This window comes from Falco peregrinus, chromosome 1 (genome assembly GCF_023634155.1).
Source record: "Falco peregrinus isolate bFalPer1 chromosome 1, bFalPer1.pri, whole genome shotgun sequence".
In the NCBI taxonomy this organism is placed as follows: Eukaryota; Metazoa; Chordata; class Aves; order Falconiformes; family Falconidae; genus Falco; species Falco peregrinus.
In genome coordinates this window covers 45,244,391-45,262,860 of record NC_073721.1, presented here as the reverse complement: position 1 = coordinate 45,262,860, position 18,470 = coordinate 45,244,391, and the positions used below count along the sequence as shown (strand labels likewise).

Below are 18,470 nucleotides of genomic sequence, written 5' to 3'. Positions count from 1 at the left end.
CCCAGCCCCAAGCCACAGGGACCACAAGGCGCGCGTGGGCCAGGCTGTGATGCGTCAGGCAGCTCTCCCTTCCATTGCTCCATGCAATAAATAAAACAACGGCTTCGTGCCTGTTCAGTTTGAGCTTTGCAAAGGCATCGGTGCAACCTCGAAACTGCCCCAGGCAATGTGGTTGAGGTAAACAGAGATGTGGGGTTAACTCAGCTGTGTAATAAGCAGAAAACAGGCAAAACTCATCCGTTTGGTATTCTGCGCCTAGCAATACTAGCTGTCAAGTGGGGAAACTCCTTGTAGCTGGGTATACTTTATATCTGAGGGCTCCAGGGTGGACCTGCTTCCCCGCAAGCACGCGTCCGTCGGGTTGGGGCAGAGCGTGGGCACTCTGCACGGTTCCTTCAGACTGCTCCTGCTTCCTTGTTTGCTCCCAAGTGGCACCTGGGACAGGAGAACATCTTGCATGTTTGGGCTTCCACCTGCAGGAGACTCTGGCTGGTTTGGTCTTTGCTTTGGGTAGGAGACAGCAAGGGCTGCTGGTGTCAGCATAGATGCCTGTACAGCCCTTTCTGACAGCTATAGACTTGTTTTGATCTTTTTGCTAAATATATGACTGAGTAACAAAATTTTAATGCCAACAGTTACCAAGAAAGTTCTACCAACCAAAATGTACGCCAATGATAACTGAGAAAAAAGTTGTGAAAAAGGAAGGTACAGATCAGCATCTTTCAATTGCAGTTTACATTTTTTACAGCACCATGTGTGTTCTTGTGCTTCTTGTGAATATGTGGGCCTGCGTTGTAGTATTTGGATCTATTGTACTAGTCATGCCATGACTACTCCCAGTGTTTGAGTAGTATGTGTACCATGCTTTTATCTTTCATGAAGTCTGTTTTCAACATGTTTAAGGCTAGCATTTTGATTCTTGGTTAAACAGCCTGCAGGATATTGCAGTGTGATTTAGATTTTTCTTAATCTGTTCTGCCTGCTGGCCTATGCTTAGATAATAAGCATAATTTTGTCCCAGTGCCCCAAAATTTCTTTGAAGAACCGCCTTTGAAATTCTTTCTGACAGCCTGCCCTCAAAAGATAACCAACCCCCGGGCTTTACAAAACACACACCTGCTTTCTCCTTTGCAGTGCCACAAAGACACATCCCCAAAACCAGAATTTCTGAAGAAAAACCTCAGTTTTTCTGTCCCAGGAGAGATGCTGCTTTCAGGCTGTCCCCATCTGTTTCCCAGTGACTGGGTCTAGGAGCAGCAGTGCAGCTCCTTTGAAGGATTTCATATAGTTTGTGTGAGCTGGACCATTTATTGGCAAGGCCATCTTGTCCCCACCAAAGGAATGCACCAGCCAGGCCTCTGTCTGTGGAACTAAAGGAACACCACCTTTGTGGCCAAGTGCCAGAATTCCCTCACCTTCCTGCAGACTTTAGAAAAAAAATTTTTGCTGGTCAGCATCTAGAATGCAGCTGCAGCTGTCCTGTAGTGACAGGACAAGGGGCAATGGTTTTAACTGAAAGAGAGTAGGTTTAGATTGCACATAAGGAAGACATTTTTTGCGGTGGTGAGATGCTGGGACAGGTTTCCCAGAGAAGCTGTGGATGCCCCATTCCTGGAAGCATTCAAGGCCAGGTTGGATGGGGCTCGCAGCAACTTGATCTAGCGTGGGATGTCTTTGCCCACGGCAGGGGGTTGGATTAGGTGGTCTTTGAAGGTCCCTTCCAACCCAAACCATTCTGTGATTCTTTTTGCTTACACCTGGGCTGACAATGCTCTACTTTGCAAAGGGGACAGGGATTAAATTGCCAGAGTGCTAACAATCGGCCTTGCTTCTGCTCCCATGCCTGCCCCTGAGAACAGGCAGGCTTCCACGCACTTTGGTGGGACGATTTGTGCAGCGGGTCATCCTGCTGCAGCCTTGCAAAAAAAATGGGTGCCCCAGGTGTCCTCCTGTCTCAATGAAATGCTGCAGATGGGTGCGTGGAGTGGCTGCTCGGCTCTGCCTGTTGGCTGATCGCTTTATGCCCACGGGCTGGTCACAGTAGTTTATACCAATATCACGATATATCATCGGCACCTACTGATATCCAGCAGCTGCTGAGGAGCTGCCAGATCCTGCTGTGGTCAGGCTGGTCCGGCATCGCTCCTGCAGAAAGCACTCACTGGCAGAACAGCGTGCACCCCAAAAGCTCCTGCTGCCAAAGCAGCATGCACCCCAAAAGTACTCAACAGCAGAGCGGGGCGCACCCCAGCAGCGCCCACCGGCAGAGCGGGGCGCACCCCGAGCCGTGCCGGGGCTGCTGCCGCAGCTGGGGCGCGGGGAGGGCGGCGGGGCGCGGGGGGCGCACCCCCTTCCCCCGGCTACCGGGGTTCGCAGCCCCCCGCGGGGCTCGGGGGCGCGGTGTGGCTCAGCTCCCCCCTCGATCCTACAGTAACCGCTGGGCAGGTGCCGGAGCGGGTTGGGCGACGGACTGGAGCGGCGCAGCTCTGCAGGGCCCTGGCTGCAGGCCCGAGCGGGGCATGTCCTGGACCCGCAGCGGCTGCAGACCCGCAGGGGCACCCCGTGACCGGGGAGAGGCCGGCTCCCCCCCGCCCGTAGCCCCTCACTGCCCCACGGGATCCGGGCAGCCACCGCCGCGCACAATGGGAGGCCGGAACCTTTGTGCGCGGAGCGGGTTCGGCGGGGCGGGGAAGAGCAGCCGGACCGGCGGGGGCGGGGGCGGGGCGGACCGGCCCGCGGGGGGAGCTGCGGCGGGAGCGGGCCCGGCGGGGCCCGGTTAGGCCGCCATGTACGCGGGGCTGCAGGACCTGGGGGTGGCCAACGGCGAGGACCTGAAGGAGACGCTGACCAACTGCACGGAGCCGCTGAAGGCCATCGAGCAGTTCCAGGTGCGGCGGGGCCGCCCCTGAGGGGCCGGGGCGGCGGGGAGCCCGAGTGGGCCCGGGGCGCGGCCTGCTCCGTGGGGCTTTTCCTCTTTTTGTTCCTTAGCCGGCATGTCGTTAGCAGTCCCTGATGCCGTTCGCTGGCTGGCGGGGCCGGCTAACCCCTCGCCTCCGCCCCGGTCCGGTGCTTGTGTTGGCAGACTGAGAATGGAGTGCTGCTGCCCTCGCTGCAGTCCGCCCTGCCGTTCCTGGACCTGCACGGCACCCCCCGGCTGGAGTTCCACCAGTCGGTGTTCGACGAGCTGCGGGAGAAGCTGCTGGAGAGGGTCTCCGTCATCGCTTTGGAAGGGAAAGTCGAGGAGAGGTTTGTCAGAATTCTTGGTTATTTGGTGCGAGCTGGGGATTTTGTGTGGAAACTAGTTACAGCAGATGAGCGGCTTCTGCAAAGGAGAGTTAGGCTCCTGGGGGATCAAGTGCCAGTACCTCTGAGGTGAGCCCCTTTGGTTCTTTGCTGTTATGTAGCCTCTTGCTATTGTTTTCAGGTACAAAAAGCTGGAAGATCTCCTAGAGAAGAGCTTTTCCCTGGTCAAGATGCCCTCCATACAGCCTGTGGTAATGTGTGTCATGAAGCACTTGCCCAAGGTAAGATGGCTGTGCTGTCGGCCTGTTTCTTACACCCCTGCGGTACAGCTTTTCTGTCCGCTGGGCTGCGTGCTCCATCCGCAGACCTCCTGTAAGTCTGTCATTCAGTGTTAGGAACTGACTGAAAATTTACTACATTCTTGTATCTGGTGACAACTTAGTAGACTAATTCAAAAAGCATTTTACATTTTCATAACCAGGCGGGACTGTTTCACTCTTCTATTGAATACATGCAGCTTCCTAAAAGTAGTCAAGTTCATTGATAGGTGAATTTTTCCACAGCTGATTTAAAAATATGTGACAGGTGGAAAACAAAATTTGAAGAATGCAGCTAGAAGTAGAAGGGAGTGAGATTCTCTCTGAAACAAAATCTCTAGGAGTAGCCTTATTAAAAGTGTCATACTTAAGGTAACGGATTCAAAACTGCTTCTAGAACTTCTGTAAGTTTGCTGAGTTTTGAGACATCACCTCAAATCTCAGCATCATAGGTTTAAAGGAAGTATTTTTTTTTTTTTGAAAGAAATAAGGAGAAGCTTGGTGCATAATTTAGTTGTTGAAGACATTAAGTGACTTAGGACTGGCTTACTGTTACAGGACTAGGTAAGGCAGAAGATGAGCCTGTGATACTGCCTGTTGTTAATTTGATTGTTGTGTAAATTACAGTTTGCCACAGATTATGATTTAGATGTCTTCTGTAGTCGGTTACTTGTTACTTGGACAGGCAGTCAGGCGAGCTGCTCTACATTTTGATAACTGCTCTGTTGATCGTAGGTCCCTGAAAAGAAGCTGAAGTTAGTAATGGCTGATAAGGATTTGTACAAAGCGTGTGCAGTGGAGGTGAAGCGCCAGATTTGGCAAGATAACCAGGCTCTGTTTGGTGATGAGGTGTCTCCACTGCTGAAGCAATATATCCTGGAGAAGGAAAATATTCTCTTCAGTAATGATATTTCTGTCTTGCACAATTTCTTCAGTCCGTCTCCCAAAACAAGGCGTCAAGGAGAGGTAAGGACAAGGAAGCCTCCCTCTTACAACATGCTTGTAAATGGAATTAATCACCTTTCAGTCAACGTCATCAAATAACAGAGCATCCATTTCACCCACCCAACTTTGCTACTGAAGTTGTTTAGCTGGACAAAGTATTTGCAAGAAATACTGGACCGTTTTGTCCTATGTGTCTTGAAAGAAGCAGGAATTATTATAATCATTACTCAGTGCTGTGTAATAATTGATTAGTGTTCTAAGCTGTTTCTGTGTTTTGAAAAAATAGCAAGGCCAGATTTTTTCCTTTGTGGCTTAGTCTGGCTTTAATACGTCTCAGCTGTTCTGAAGGCTGAGCATCTCTATCAAATCAGTTTGAATGCATTAAATTTGTTTTCTTGAGACTTTTCCCTAGCAGGACGTAGGCCAGCAAAAGGGTTTTTTTTGTTTATTTTGTTTGGTTGGTTTTTGGTTTTTTGTAATGGAAAGGGACATGGAAAGTTGTAGCTAGGTTGGCGTTCAGCAAAGTTGCTCTTTGAATGGAACTATATGAGATGGCTGAGCTGATCCAACACTCAGCCACAGGAATGGCAGGTGCTGCCCCTCCCCTCTCTACCTGTAACTCTGGTGATTGTCAGACCCTTCCATGAGCTGATACAGCTCGGGACTTGCTACAGAAGCTCTAGCAAATACAACCAGTAAGTAGTTTTCCAAGACAGTGAGTTGAAGCTGCTCAAAGAAGAGATCAGCTGGCACCAAAGCCATGCAAGGCAATGGACTGGATCACCCAGGACTGGATCCCACTGATGTGGGAGGGTACAGGTGCTGGGAGGAGTGGGTCTCTCCTCTTCTTGGCAACTGCAAGCCATTGCCATGGTTCAGCTATAATGTGTCGCTTTACCTCAGGGGGCTTTTGGTCCAAAAGGGAAACACCAGGGTTTCTGTAAAAACCTTGCTATCGAGAATGCTAAGGAATAGAGCAGTATAAAGCTTTAATTTCAGAGAGAGCAGCACATCTGTTACATGGAGGGGTTGGCTTGGGTCTGTTTTGCTTTCAAAAGCCCACTTAGTGTAAGTGCTCTGGTGCAGTTTACTTCAGGTTTACACTGCCGACTTGTGGTTTAACCCTGGCTGGCAGCTAAGCCCCACACACCTGCTCATTTCGCTCCCCCGCAGTGGGGTGTGGGGGAGAATCAGAGGGGTAAAAGAAAGTCAGTCATTAATTAAAAAGAAATGTAAGAAGGCATTTGTAAGAAAAAAAACAACAGAGGAAAATAAAACACAAGAAAAACAAGCGATGCAAATGAAAACAGTCGCTTACCACCAACTGACCAATGCCCAGCCAGGCCCCAAGGGCCCTCCCAGCCAACCTCCACCCCCAGTTTTTTTGCTGAAGTCACAGGGCACGGAATATCCCTTTGGTCAGTGGGGTCAGGTGTCCCGGCTGTGTCCCTTCCCAACTCCTTGTGCCCCGCAGCCTGCTCGCTGGCAGGGCAGTGTGAGGAAAAGGAAGGGCTTACCTCTTGTGTCAGCACTGCTGAGCAGGAACTAAAACGTCCCTGGGTTATCAGCACTGTTTCCAGCACAAATCCAACACACAGCCCATACTAGCTGCTATGAAGGAAAGAAACTCGATCCCAGCCAAAATCAGCACAAACCTTCACCTTCATTCTCCTGTCCGTAGCCTGAAGGTAGATGTAAATGCAAAAAGACTTGCAAAAAAAAGTTAGTTTCATTCCTGTTACAATAGTTGTAAATTATATTCATCAATAACGGGGGGGGTTATGTTATATAACATCATATAATTATATCATAATTATATAACATCAATAACCGCTTCTTAGCCATTTCACATAGCTGAGCACCTTATTTTACAAATGCTTTGATTTCCTTTTGCAAAAGCTTTTCTGGACATTCTTTATTCTTTCATGATGGCTGTGAAAGATTTGGTGAACATCTTGAACAAACGCTCTTGGAAATCTTGGTACAAATAGTTCCTTTTCGGGAAGTCATGTCAACGCAGATGTTTCCATCTGATAAATCATGTAAAAAAATTAATTTACATTTTGTGTGTGTGAGAAATAACAGTATCTCTTGGTACTGAGTGCACATTTTTTCCACTTTGAGTTTAGGTGGTTCAGAAGCTGACCCAGATGATTGGGAAGAATGTGAAGCTCTATGATATGGTGTTGCAGTTTCTGAGAACTTTGTTCCTTCGGACAAGGAATGTTCATTACTGCACGCTACGGGCAGAGCTCCTGATGTCACTGCATGACCTGGAAACCAGTGAAATCTGCAACGTTGACCCGTGTCATAAGGTATTAATCATGTGGGACAGATAGGAGTATTACTGGAGAATTTTCTGTTTCGCCCACTCCTGTGCATACCTGCTGCCCTGCAGGACTTCAGCCCAGAGAAGATGACTCCTCTCTGTGACGAGAGTTCAGACCTTGAATCCAAAAGTCATCTTATATTCCTTGGAACTTCAGGTGAAAATTTCATCTTGGTTAACCAGCAGCTTGCTTTCATTTCATAACCCATAAATCATTCAAATTTATGGTATTTGTGCAGTGTTAAAAACAATGTCTAATCTGACCTATGTAGATGCTGCAAAAAAACACCCTGTTAACTAGCCCCAGGTTCTTAATTGAAGCTTGCTTCCCTCCCCGTTGTGGCTGGTGTGATATAGTCCATCTGTCAGTAAACTGTGTGTAACATTAAATACTCTGGATCTTGAATTATAAGAAAACATTATTAAAATTTTGGGGTGCGACAGATGTGTTAATGTCACACCAGGATCTTGTGACTGGTTTTTGTCCACAAATAGTGTCTTGTGACACTATCACCTTTATCTAGAATAAGGCTTTTTCTCTTAAGTAACGTAGCGAAGTTTTATGTATATTCTGCTTATGGAGATTATGTCCTAGAGTGATGCTAAATGTTACAGCATGCTTTTTAATGTCTTCTGATCAAGAGCTCCAAAATCAGTATACAGACAGTGACTGACTAGAAAAGGGCAATTCCTGTTCAAGTTACAGATTATTTTCAGCAACCTCGTTTTGCCACTGCAAAACGCAGTGACTGCTGCAAGGACAGTAAGCCACAGTGAAAGAATTTCAGAAAACTCAGCAAGTTTTTCTTTCTTGACAGCTGAAATATTGGGGCCAAATATGTGTCATTTTCTGAAAGGGGAAAAAAACCCCCACCTTAATTCTGGGTCAAATAAAATGTTTCTCTTAACTATCTTTTTCCATTTTGGTAATACAGCTCTAAAGCAGAAGCACCTCCAGTGTTTATGTCCCCTACGTAGAGGGTGGCAGTGATACTGCAATGGCTAAAATTTCCCATATTAATACTGCTAAGTGATGCTCCTTCTTTCTCAGCCTCCTGCTTGTGCAAATCCTCATAGATCAGGTGTGCTGGGCAGCGGTATATTTTATACATGCCTGCTCCTTAATTGCCAGGGAATGCCTTTCTTGGGAGGGGAGAAATGACACAAGTTGAACTTACATAAGTATCTCTGACCTCCTTTTGGGATGTTTGTATTTCCAACCTGCTCTGTATTTGTGGCTAGCTTGGTACCATACTTAGGTATATTAATAAGTGTATTAATTCCAGGTATTTGGAGGTCATTCTGAGCCTGTTTTCTCTGATACCATATGTTTTATTGCTGGTTTATTGAGTTGCTGTGGTTCATAAAGCTTTCTCCTTTTTTGTAACAGTTCACCTGGTGCCTTGATGCTTGCATTCGGGAGAAGTTTGTGGACAACAAGAGAGCTCGGGAATTGCAAGGGTTTCTGGATGGAGTGAAGAAAGGACAAGAACAAGTGTTGGGGTAAGGCACTTGAGCTATTTATTGAGAAGCTGAAAATGCGTTCCTGGCAGTCACGACATCTAACAGGTATTGTAGGTGTTAATTCTCCACTAGAGCCAGCTAACAGCCAGGAGCTCTTCTGTCTGGCCAAATTCAGTATAGTCACGAGCACTAACGCGCTAGGGCATAGCCAAGCACATTCTGGTGTCATAGCTTGTACTGCTTAAGTCACCGCTCCCCTGCAGCCTGGTGACTGGTGGCCTGGTAACAGACTGTGGGAGACCTCCTGCTTGATTTTAGTGCAGAAGACTTTTAGTAATTATTTTCAGCTAATATGCTCTTTTCAAGTCAAAGAAATAACTTTCATGGTGTTTTTACAAGACAGGAGAAGGTTCATCAGGTGGACACTTGTAGGTAACGACAGAAATTCAGATTGTACATTATTGTGGTAAGGGTGTTGTAGTTACAGTGCTTGTCTTGTGTCTACCTCTCTTTTTAAATTCAGCCGTGTGTGTGTTTACAAAAATACAGTGTACACACGCCCACAATACTTTGATGTTAAATATGATAGTTTACAGGATTACAACAAAGAATAGGCTCAACCATCTTACCCCAGTGAAACACATGTTCTCAAGAAGCTGGTGTCCTACAGCTGGATACAGAACTGTACAGCAGGGTTGTTATGTATGACGTGTATTTGATTTTTCTTTCTTCTCAGGGATTTATCAATGATCTTGTGTGATCCCTTTGCCATTAACACCTTAGCCTTGAGTACCATAAGGCACCTGCAAGACTTGGTTGGGCAGGACACCTTACCCAGGGTGAGTGTTGCAGCATGTGTGCCTAATATGAGCTGTAGTCTTAACTGAAGAGCATGCATCAGCAGAGGACTGGCACTGTGGAAGAAGTACGATTAAGTTCTCAAATGCATGTGTAAATTGAGATAAGGGAAACAGGATACTACCTGTCCATTTGTGGCACATACCTTAGAGCTCTGCAGGAGCACTGCTTGGAGACGGACGTTTTGGGGCTCTCCAAATCGGCAATGAATTATTTGCATGGCCCATTCTAGCCTAACAGCTATGCCTATGTAGAATCATATATTGAATATGTGCCTCCCTGCTTTGTCCTTCCATTGGTTTGCCTAACAGCCGCAGCCCTTTCCTCCCTGCCGTGGTAAATGCGATGGATTTGGTTACACTGTGTTGGTCTGTTGGCTGCAATATAATACAGTTCCTGCAAGTAGTGTCTGCAGGAGGTACTTACACGTTAAAGGAGGGTAGTCTTACAGGTGTCTGAACAGAGTGTAAAGCATTTGCTGTTTTTATCCCCAGGTCACTGAATTTTATTGTTGGATTGAATAACTTGCTCTTGAAGTTTAAGACTGAAAATGGTTTTGGTTTCAGGGCACAATATAAACAAAAAAATGTTGTCATGCTTATACATGCTTGCTTTCTTAGTGCTGCTGAGGGGACCTGATTTGGCCATGTTATGTTTCAGTGTACTCATTTGGCAGGACACATTTAAAAATGATGTCATGATCAGATCGGCTGCATCTTGGTGCCTTATAAAATGTTACAAAAATCCACAAACCTTCAGATGTGTCTGTTATTTGATTCACATTTGAGGAAATCAGTTGTCAGTTAAATTGGAGAACTGAATGCCTCCAGCAGTCTTTGATAGTCTCCTGCTAGTCCAGGAGATCTTTGAATGTAAACCACTACTTCCAAATAAATATATGTGCAACTTGTGGAAGATCAAAATAGCTGGTTTTCTCCTTCCCTTAAAATTCTAGGAAAGCCCGGATCTGCTGCTGCTCCTTAGGATGCTGTCTTTGGGACAGGGGGCCTGGGACATGATTGACAGTCAAGTCTTCAAGGAACCAAAAATGGTGAGCCATTTTCATGTTTAGAATTTATAACATCTACTTAAGCACATTTAGACTTGTTTATTATTTTATTGCATCCCTGATGTAACACTCATTCTGCATACCTCTCATCATAGCTTGCTTAGAAAAATATGTAAGTGATCACAGAGCAGCAGCTCAAGTGGACGTGCTGTAAGGTTTGATTACCTGGGGTTTTATTTACATGAATGCCTGACCCTTACTGTTTTAAAATCAGACCATACCTCTATTAAATTGTGCACTGATTGCTCGTTTTTCCTGGGAGCTTCTACTGACACGTTTGTATAAACCCATCTTGTATGAGAAAGGCAGGATTTCAGAGGCTGGTCTGAAACTCTGGTAGCAGTGTAGTGGCTTTTCCTTGACTCAAAAAATGTTTTTCCCTTCCAGCTATCTGTAGTAGCAATTCTGTGTAGTGCCACGTTCAGCTACAATCTTCCCATGCTTTGGAAATCCTTTGTTCGATATTACGGGCAGCCCTAGCGTAGTTTGGGAGCAGGTATATTCAACTGATGACAGGAAGGCTAACCGTGGTGTTACACAGTGGGACTGTTTCTCAAGAGAAATGTGCTGTTTCTGTTCTGAACGATAAAGCAGCAAATGTTTACCTAGGGGGACATTTGAAGTCTCCAAAATACGTATTACTGGCTGATGGCACGTGTAAATTTACCACAGGAAGGGTGTGTGTTAACACTGAGACTGTAACAGCGAGGGTCACCGAAACTCCAGGAGTAGCACTGTGGTTTGACTTGGCAGAGGTGCTCTGATGAATCGCTTGAAAAAAAAAGAACATGTGAACAATTTTCTTAAAGGAAATCTCCAAATCTGTATTTAAAAAACTGTTTTTATTTGTGATTGCCACAAGCTGTAACCTCCCACTCTGTGAATCTGATACAACATAGGTTGATCTGCCTTATTGTGAGGAGATGCTTTTTATTGTTGCTATTCTCGCTATGCATTGATCCCTGCCAGTTTAGGGAATGAACAAAATGATTTGTAGTTGTTGATAAAAGCAGTTTGATGCCATCCTTAATGTGCAGTGCTTGCAGCGGTATTGGAAAAGGTCTCTCAGAAGAAATGCTACTAATTGTCAAAAGAAAGGATTTGAGCGGGAGTATTTCTGTAGATGAGGTGAAGTACAATTTTCCGGATTACCAGTGGAACATGTGGAAGTGAATTATTCAAGAATTTTGACTGGAACTGGATGTCTGAAAGCTTGTTTTTCTAAGTGGAGGGTGGGGCTCGTAATACTGCCTCACTATTTGTTATGGCTCTCTAGGACCATTAGGTGGCATGAACTGATTGATCAAAGTGGTGTTCTTCTCCCTCTGTTCTTCCATCCCTCTAAGGAAGCTGAGCTGATCACAAAGTTCTTGCCTATGCTGATGTCCTTTGTGGTGGATGACCACACGTTCAATGTAGATCAGAAACTGCCCTCGGAGGAGAAGGGACCAATTCCCTACCCCAGCACCATTCCTGAAGCTTTCACCAAGTACGTAATCTGCCTTCCCGACTTTGTATACATAGTCCTGTTGCCAAAGCAAAATATCAAGGAGCCAGCCAACACTGACAGGAAAAAACACTGTATGTGGTAAAGTGAAGACGGTCTTGGGCTAAGATTTAGTCCCAGTTAATCAAACCTGAACTTTTCTTTTAGCAGAACAAGTTTCCACTGTGATTCCTCAATCTATCTACATAAAATAATATTTCCTGTAATGACCGTCCTTTTGACAGATTGAATATGAAAGTCTTTTGTATTACTGCTTTCAAATATGCTGCCTGTGGAGCTTGCCAAGCGGTGAATGATGAGCGTTTGATATTTGGTTGCAGCTGAACAAGTGCCCGTGCTTGGCTCTGAAGAGTGCTATTGTAAATCGCAAAGTTGGCATTTTTGTCACGCAGACACTTGCTCTCTGTTGATAACCTGTCACTCCAGGGATGTCAGAAAGATAAATAAAACCTCTGTGTGCTCTGATGTATTCAGATCGTGCGCTGATTTCCAGCACAATTCCTACCTGTATGCCAGAATCTGGAGTATTGTATCCCAGTTAGTCGTGCTCTCATCTGTGGCAGTGTTGATATTTGACCTTTGGGAAACTAAAACAAAACAGTATTGCACTTTGTATCATTTTTGAGTATTTGGGCTTCTTCTAAAACCCATCCTGAATAGCACTTCTATCATTAATGCTGTTATAAATGTTCACTGTCAAATCCAACTGTTTGATTGTGAGGCGATGTGTGTTTGCTGAAGTAGATTTTTCTGGACCGTGGTAGTGAACATAGTCACTGAGTAGCTGCTTTTCAGTGGGTTTGAGGTTAGCCACTGCTGTAATGGCTTGGTTGCTATCCAGCAGCATTCTAAACCCTATGTTTAACAAAAACCCGACAACTAGTTCATTTTAGCTTTATTGACGAAGAGACTTTGCTTCTGCCATAACAGATTCTTGCAGGAGAACAGAATAGCTTGTGAGATTGGGCTATATTACATCCTCCACATCACTAAGCAGAGGAACAAAAACGCTTTCCTTAGGCTCCTGCCAGCACTGGGTAAGTTTTTATCTTGTCTTCCATTTTATAGCTGTTTGCCTTGCACTTGGCACCCAGGAGGCAACTAAACCTGGAGTGAAAGTGATTTTGGAGTCAAAGACTTAATGTTCTGCCTTTGGCTCTTCTGGTGACGTAGTTCTAAGGTCCTGCAGAAGTGTTTGGTTTTGTCTGCAATTAGGATACTTTGCTGCTGATCTGAGAATTTAGGGATAGCAGCTGAAGGTCAGTAGTTCTGTGGATCAAAAGCTCTATTAACAATGAGATTAGCTGAGAACTGTTTGGAATGAGTCTAGAAAGATAAAAGAGCAAGTGGAATTCTGCTGCTGCTCATAGTAATTGCAGGTGGCCAGAAATTCCTGGGACTTAGCTTTGTGTGGTGAAAATACCTGTGACAAAACAGGACTGAACACAGCCTTAAATTTTTGCCTGGGATTATTTTTTCACTGACTTCTCTGGGGTAAATTGCATGAGAGTTCTGAAGCAATCTTGGGAATTGCAGCTCCCAGCAGTGGTGGTGAGGGTTCACTTCCTGCTCCCTCACTCCAGCTCTGGTGTTCTTTGAACCCTTTGCTGAACTGTCAGCTCATTCACGTGGGTGAGTTTTCCACTGGTGATTTGAATCTACTCACTGCGGGGTCTGAGGAGTGCAAGGAGGTGGATGTGGCTTTGAAGAGAGGGTGGTGGAGGAGCATAGTAGGGGGCTTTGTGATTTTTGGCAGGAGCAAGCTACTCTGTGACTTCAGCCTTGGTAGAGGCAGGGCCTTCCTACATATTCTTCTCACTCCTCTGTTCCTCGTCTTTTCTATCTGAAAGATCAAAGCCGCCCGCCTGGGCTACTTGTTTTAGAAGGAAATCTCACTGCAAAGTTTTCTGCAGGAACATCTACTGTGTAGTCAGGTTTTGGTACATCCCTGTCAGTCTCAGTCTCTCCTTTTCATGTTGTCTAGTTGAGACGTTCAGTGACTTGGCCTTCAGTGACATTTTTCTGCATCTGCTTACTGGTAACCTCACGCTACTGGGTGATGAATTCGCACTTGAGGAGTTCTGCACCAATCTCTTTGATGGCTTCTTTCTCACTGCCTGCTCAAGGTAAATCAGATTTTCCTCAGGGGAAAATGAGTTGACAGGATACCTGGGAGAGGTTATACTACTTCGACCTATAGTTTAATAGTTCAGCAAACTCTCCACATATAGTGGAAATACTAGCCTGATGCTTTTTTTCTTGAAGGAAAAGCTTATATTTGGTGATCAAGTTTTTATCAGCAAAATGGTTAAGCGTTGATTGTGAATTATTATCTAAGCTGTAATACATTATTCATAAGTTGGGGTTTCAAAAGACAATATACTTTATGTTTTCCAGTAGGTCTGAATACGGAGAGCTAACTTCAGCTCTTGGCAGTGTCAGCTGCCCACAGAAAATCTGTATCTGTTAAACCTGTTAAGTCAGTATGGTTCGATTGATGGCCTGCAGACCAGATCTAACCCCACGGAGGCTTCCCCAAGAGTGGCTAGAACGGCAGTTCAGGCATAGCAGCGTGTGCTGCAGCTACCGCTTCCTCCACACATATGGAGGGACAAACGGCCTCCTGCACATGCATGTGGCCTGTCCAGCAGAGAGACCAGCTGCTGCCACGTGCTACGGTCTGTGCTTGAAATCTTCCCCCTCCTTCCTCGTGGTTGCTACCCTTCGTGGCTCCTATTGAGTAATTAATCTGAATTGCTTGAAAGTCTAAGGCAGGATTAGCACTTTGTAGCACATAGGCTACAATTCTCAGGTGTTTTGGAAAATTGTAACGAAGCTGCCGGTCTGTGGGTGTGTGAATTGTTCTGGTACTGTTGCTGTAGCTGTCTTGTTCTCAAGATGGTGTTTGTTTATATCAGTTACTCTGCTTTAAAATCGCTTTTTGCAGAAAGGAGAATGTACATAGACATGTGCTAAGACTGCTGCTTCATCTGAATCACAAAGTGGCGCCTGCCAAATTAGAGTCTCTCCAGAAGGCTTTGGAACCCACCAAGCAGGTAAGAAGGGAAGCATGAGAAAGGGAAAATTAATTGCACATGAAAGCAGCTGCCTTTCCAGACGTTGCTTAATGGAACATGAGCTCTGTTTTCCAAGTGTACCAAGTTGCATCTTAATTACCTTGTAACTTCCTCTTTCTTTATTGGTTTGTGTTAAAACACACAGAGTAATTGCATAGTTAGTGTTCTAGCTAGCAGTAGCTAGAATGAAGCATGACTTTTCTGTTTTTCCCCTCCCTACTTCTCGTTCTGCAGAGTGGGGAAGCTGTGAAGGAGCTTTATAACCAACTCACTGAGAAACTGGAGCTTCGCAAGCCAAGTCCAGCCGAAGTGACTGAGACTCCCTCCATGGAGCTGCCCTTGCCCGCTGTGCCCACACCAGCCTCACGCTGAGCCGTGCCTGTAGCGCAGGAGTGAGACAGGAGAAGAACTAACCTAGTGCTCTGCCGCGTGAAGGCACTCTACTGCCTTTCAGCTGTCTCTGCCTACAGGGTGGAAACAAAAAAAAAAGCCACTGAAGCTCTTTCAGGAAACACTGAAGTTTACCCAACGCACTGGCTCTTGCTGGTTAGAAAACTCTGTATGCAGTGCATTGCAAAGGTTTACTTTTCTTAAAGGTAGCTGAGTGTTGTCTTGTAGATCCACTTTAAAATCCGACTGTACATTTTTTTCAAAAAGAAAATGTGTATTTTTAAGCTTGGCATCTTGTATTTTTAAACTTTTACCTTTAAGAACTGGTCAATGACTCCATTGTGGTTGGGCAGGTAATGTGAACTCCTGAAAGCTAACCATAGCTTTCTGTGGCTTAGTTTGTTCCTCTGGGTCTTTGGAGAAGGTGCTGAACAGAAGGAAATGTCAGAGGAGATAAGCTCCACTGTTACAATTTCCTGTTTGAGGTTCTAGCTCTTCTGGTCCGTGGTAAGACATGCTGCATTAGTTAGAGATGTCCACCACGGTCACTGGACCAAGAAGCAGTCAACAGCCATCTTTGCAGCTAGGCTCTTACAGAGGCGGCTGGAAATGGAATAATTTTCTCCCCTTTTTTCCCTACTTTTCTCCGAAGGAGTAGTTCGAAATGAGTCCTGGAACCAGTGTATTCCCCAGTGACAATAGGGTCTGAGTGTAGGTGGAGTGAAATTCTGTCTTGGGGGGGGGGGGCGGGAAATGGGCTGTTCTTCACGTCTCATTTGTCTCGTCGCTGTCTGTACTGTTACTGTTAGTTCCTGTTCGTCACTGTCTGTACTGTTGCTGTTAGTTCCTGTTCTGCTTTTATTGCTGCCTCGGTGTAAGCCTCGGGTAGAGCGTGCAGGAGGATGGGCATGGGAGAGGAATGAGTTGTGTGGGTTTACAGTAGACTTCGCACTGATTTCGACAGGTACAATATGCTTGAAAAGAATCTTGCTGGTCCCTTGTAAGTAGGAAGCCATCTACATGAATTATTCCGAGTCGCAGAACAGTGTAGGCAGGAAGGCACCTCTGAGGATCTGTGGTCCACCCCCTGACCCAGAGCAGGACCTAGGTGAGGTTGCTCAAGACTTTATATCTCCCTCTGAGTTTAATGAGGTTTCTGCCAGGCTGTTTCTCCAGCCTGTTGAGGGGGTCCCTTTGCCCACAGCCCTGCCCGGTGGATCTGTTACCGAAATCTCGGAATGAAGAACTTATCGACACCAATGTGATGTAGATAAGCAGACACTTCTTTATTAACGGCCAGGTGCGTGAGCGAGTCCTCTCACGATCAACGCACGCCAGGTCTCAAAATCAGACACCATATATAGAACTTTTTCATGCATATTCATTAAATATTCATGCATAACCATGATATTTCCCATAAATCATTAACATATTCTCCTCCTATATCCGATTCTGCACAGTAGAGCTTAGAAAGGTCTAGAAATGGGTCTGGGGTACGATTTGGGTAGGTGGTATATGAGTCGGTGATTGCGATCTCCCCCTGCCGGAATTACCTTTTACTAAAGTTCACGATTTCTTGGCAGGTAACTACAAGTTGTTCCAGTCGACTCTCCCCAGTTCCCATTAATTTTATATTCTGACATTTCAATACACCTCTACATACAGAAGACTGGTCAAATACAAAGAAACCTTTCAAACCCTAAAGTTATTACCTAAGTTTTAACAATGGTTCTAGCCCCTTCTTCTAGCCTTGGTACAGGATGTACAGAAGATCTCATAGCAGCTTTTACTGTGCAACTATAAGTTTCATTAAAAATATTTTATAAAATGATTTTATAAAATCAATTAATCAATCAAATCAAGTCAATCAATCTTAACTTATTAACGAATCGATAACAGATCAGCTGTGCCCACAACTTGGTATCATTTGTGAACTTGCTGAGGGTGTGTTCTGTCTTCAGGTTATAAATTGAGGCATTAAATAATATTAGCCCCATTAAAGGCCCCTGAGGATCGCCAGGAGTAACGGGCTGCCAGTTGGACCTTGTGCTGTTTGATCACAACCCTCTGAGCCTGGTGTCCCCCTGGTTTTCCGTGCCGCTATCTGAACTGTATCAAAACGATTTGGTTACATGGATTCTTCAGACAGTTGAGTCAAAAGCCATTTAAAGCCAAGGTAAGCTACCCGCTGCGCTCCCGCCGCCCACCCCAGCAGGCGTCGATTTGTACGAGGTTACTGGGTTTGCCAGGCACAGGTAACCCTTGGAATTTGCCCATCCTCGCTGGCTGTGCCCTGTCCTCTTTTATCCCCTTTTATCTGTCATGTTTCTGGATACGATTTCCACATCCACACCCCCTGTCACCCCTTGTTCCTGGGACTTGCGCACTCGCAGTGCCAAGTCACGCACATGAGACTTTTCCATTTCCTGAAGATGTGTCCAAAAATAAACAAGCGCTAGTTCAGTAGAGGTGGAAATCCCTCCCCAAAGCTGCTGACTCATTGCGTGGTTTTTCTTCCTCCTGGGCTCTCAAATGCTGCGTGAGGAAAGTAAGTGTCACCTCTCTCCATCGCCTTGGTGCTTTATTTTTCTTTATGCAGGGACTTGTCTGTGTCTTGCAGGTGAGCTGGGAAGGTGGATTAGGTTTGGGTGGGAGACAGGGGCACTGTCCTCTAGGCTGTGCTGCCTTTGTGCACCTCGTCTCCCCTGCGCGCCGGGGTCAGTGCTGCCTTTGGCAGCCTCTCAGCCCTGCTGGCATCGGACTTAGAGGAAACAGGAACTGGGTATGACAATTGGGGCTGTCCTGCAAAGTTTTGTTTTTAAACCGTTTAAACTGTCATGGTAACTTATGCAAAATAACATCCCACGCTGCTGGCAAGCCTTGTGCAACGAACCTACTGGGGCCTGTGCTCTGCTGGGACTCTAAGGTTGGTTTAGGTTTGTGTTGGGGATTCTCTCTGTCACTACAGGTTTCCCGTATACCGAAGGTTTCCCTTATAGCACTTGCTGACGTGGTGCGCTCCTGCAGCATGAATTTCTTTTAATCCAGGCTGACTGATGTGCTCCTTGGTAGAAAGACCTCTTGTGTTTTAGCCTGTACCCACAAGACTGAGATATGTACTGGTGATTTTTTTTCCCAGGTTTTTAGATCCACAAGGAAATGGAATCCCAGAGCACAAACTGGCTGTGAGCTGTGCTGGTGGATGCTTTGGTTGAGGAGGGGAAATCGAGGCAGCCGGGAGTGGAAGTGGCTGCCAGTCTGTGCTCTCCCA

The 18,470-nt window shown here is 45.8% G+C and overlaps 1 protein-coding gene across 3 annotated transcripts; it reads left to right on the top strand.

Moving 5' to 3' along the window:
- Nucleotides 1–2,713: 2,713 nt before the first annotated feature.
- NELFB (negative elongation factor complex member B) lies at nt 2,714–15,526 on the top strand. 3 transcript variants are annotated; one of them, XM_005231270.2, is made up of 13 exons: nt 2,714–2,888; nt 3,083–3,246; nt 3,425–3,524; nt 4,296–4,526; nt 6,635–6,820; nt 8,225–8,337; nt 9,035–9,137; nt 10,112–10,207; nt 11,572–11,714; nt 12,663–12,769; nt 13,717–13,858; nt 14,680–14,788; nt 15,044–15,526. In XM_005231270.2, the coding sequence occupies exons 1-13, from the start codon at nt 2,787–2,789 to the stop codon at nt 15,179–15,181; spliced, it is 1,734 nt and encodes a 577-aa protein (XP_005231327.1). In that variant the 5' UTR covers nt 2,714–2,786; the 3' UTR covers nt 15,182–15,526. The 3 variants fall into 3 exon arrangements, with proteins under 3 accessions (XP_005231327.1, XP_055662085.1, XP_055662091.1); XM_055806116.1 differs by having other exon boundaries at nt 2,763–2,888; nt 3,007–3,246; XM_055806110.1 differs by lacking the exons at nt 14,680–14,788; nt 15,044–15,526 and adding an exon at nt 14,130–14,661.
- The last annotated feature ends 2,944 nt before the right edge of the window (nt 15,527–18,470 follow it).

Bases quoted from the DNA above. Each gene is read 5' to 3' on its own strand.
- NELFB (XM_005231270.2), top strand. From the start codon at position 2,787: ATGTACGCGGGGCTGCAGGACCTGGGGGTGGCCAACGGCGAGGACCTG. The intron at 12,770-13,716 runs GTAAGTTTTTAT...CATGTTGTCTAG, and splicing joins TAGGCTCCTGCCAGCACTGG to TTGAGACGTTCAGTGACTTG. The intron at 13,859-14,679 runs GTAAATCAGATT...CGCTTTTTGCAG, and splicing joins TTTCTCACTGCCTGCTCAAG to AAAGGAGAATGTACATAGAC.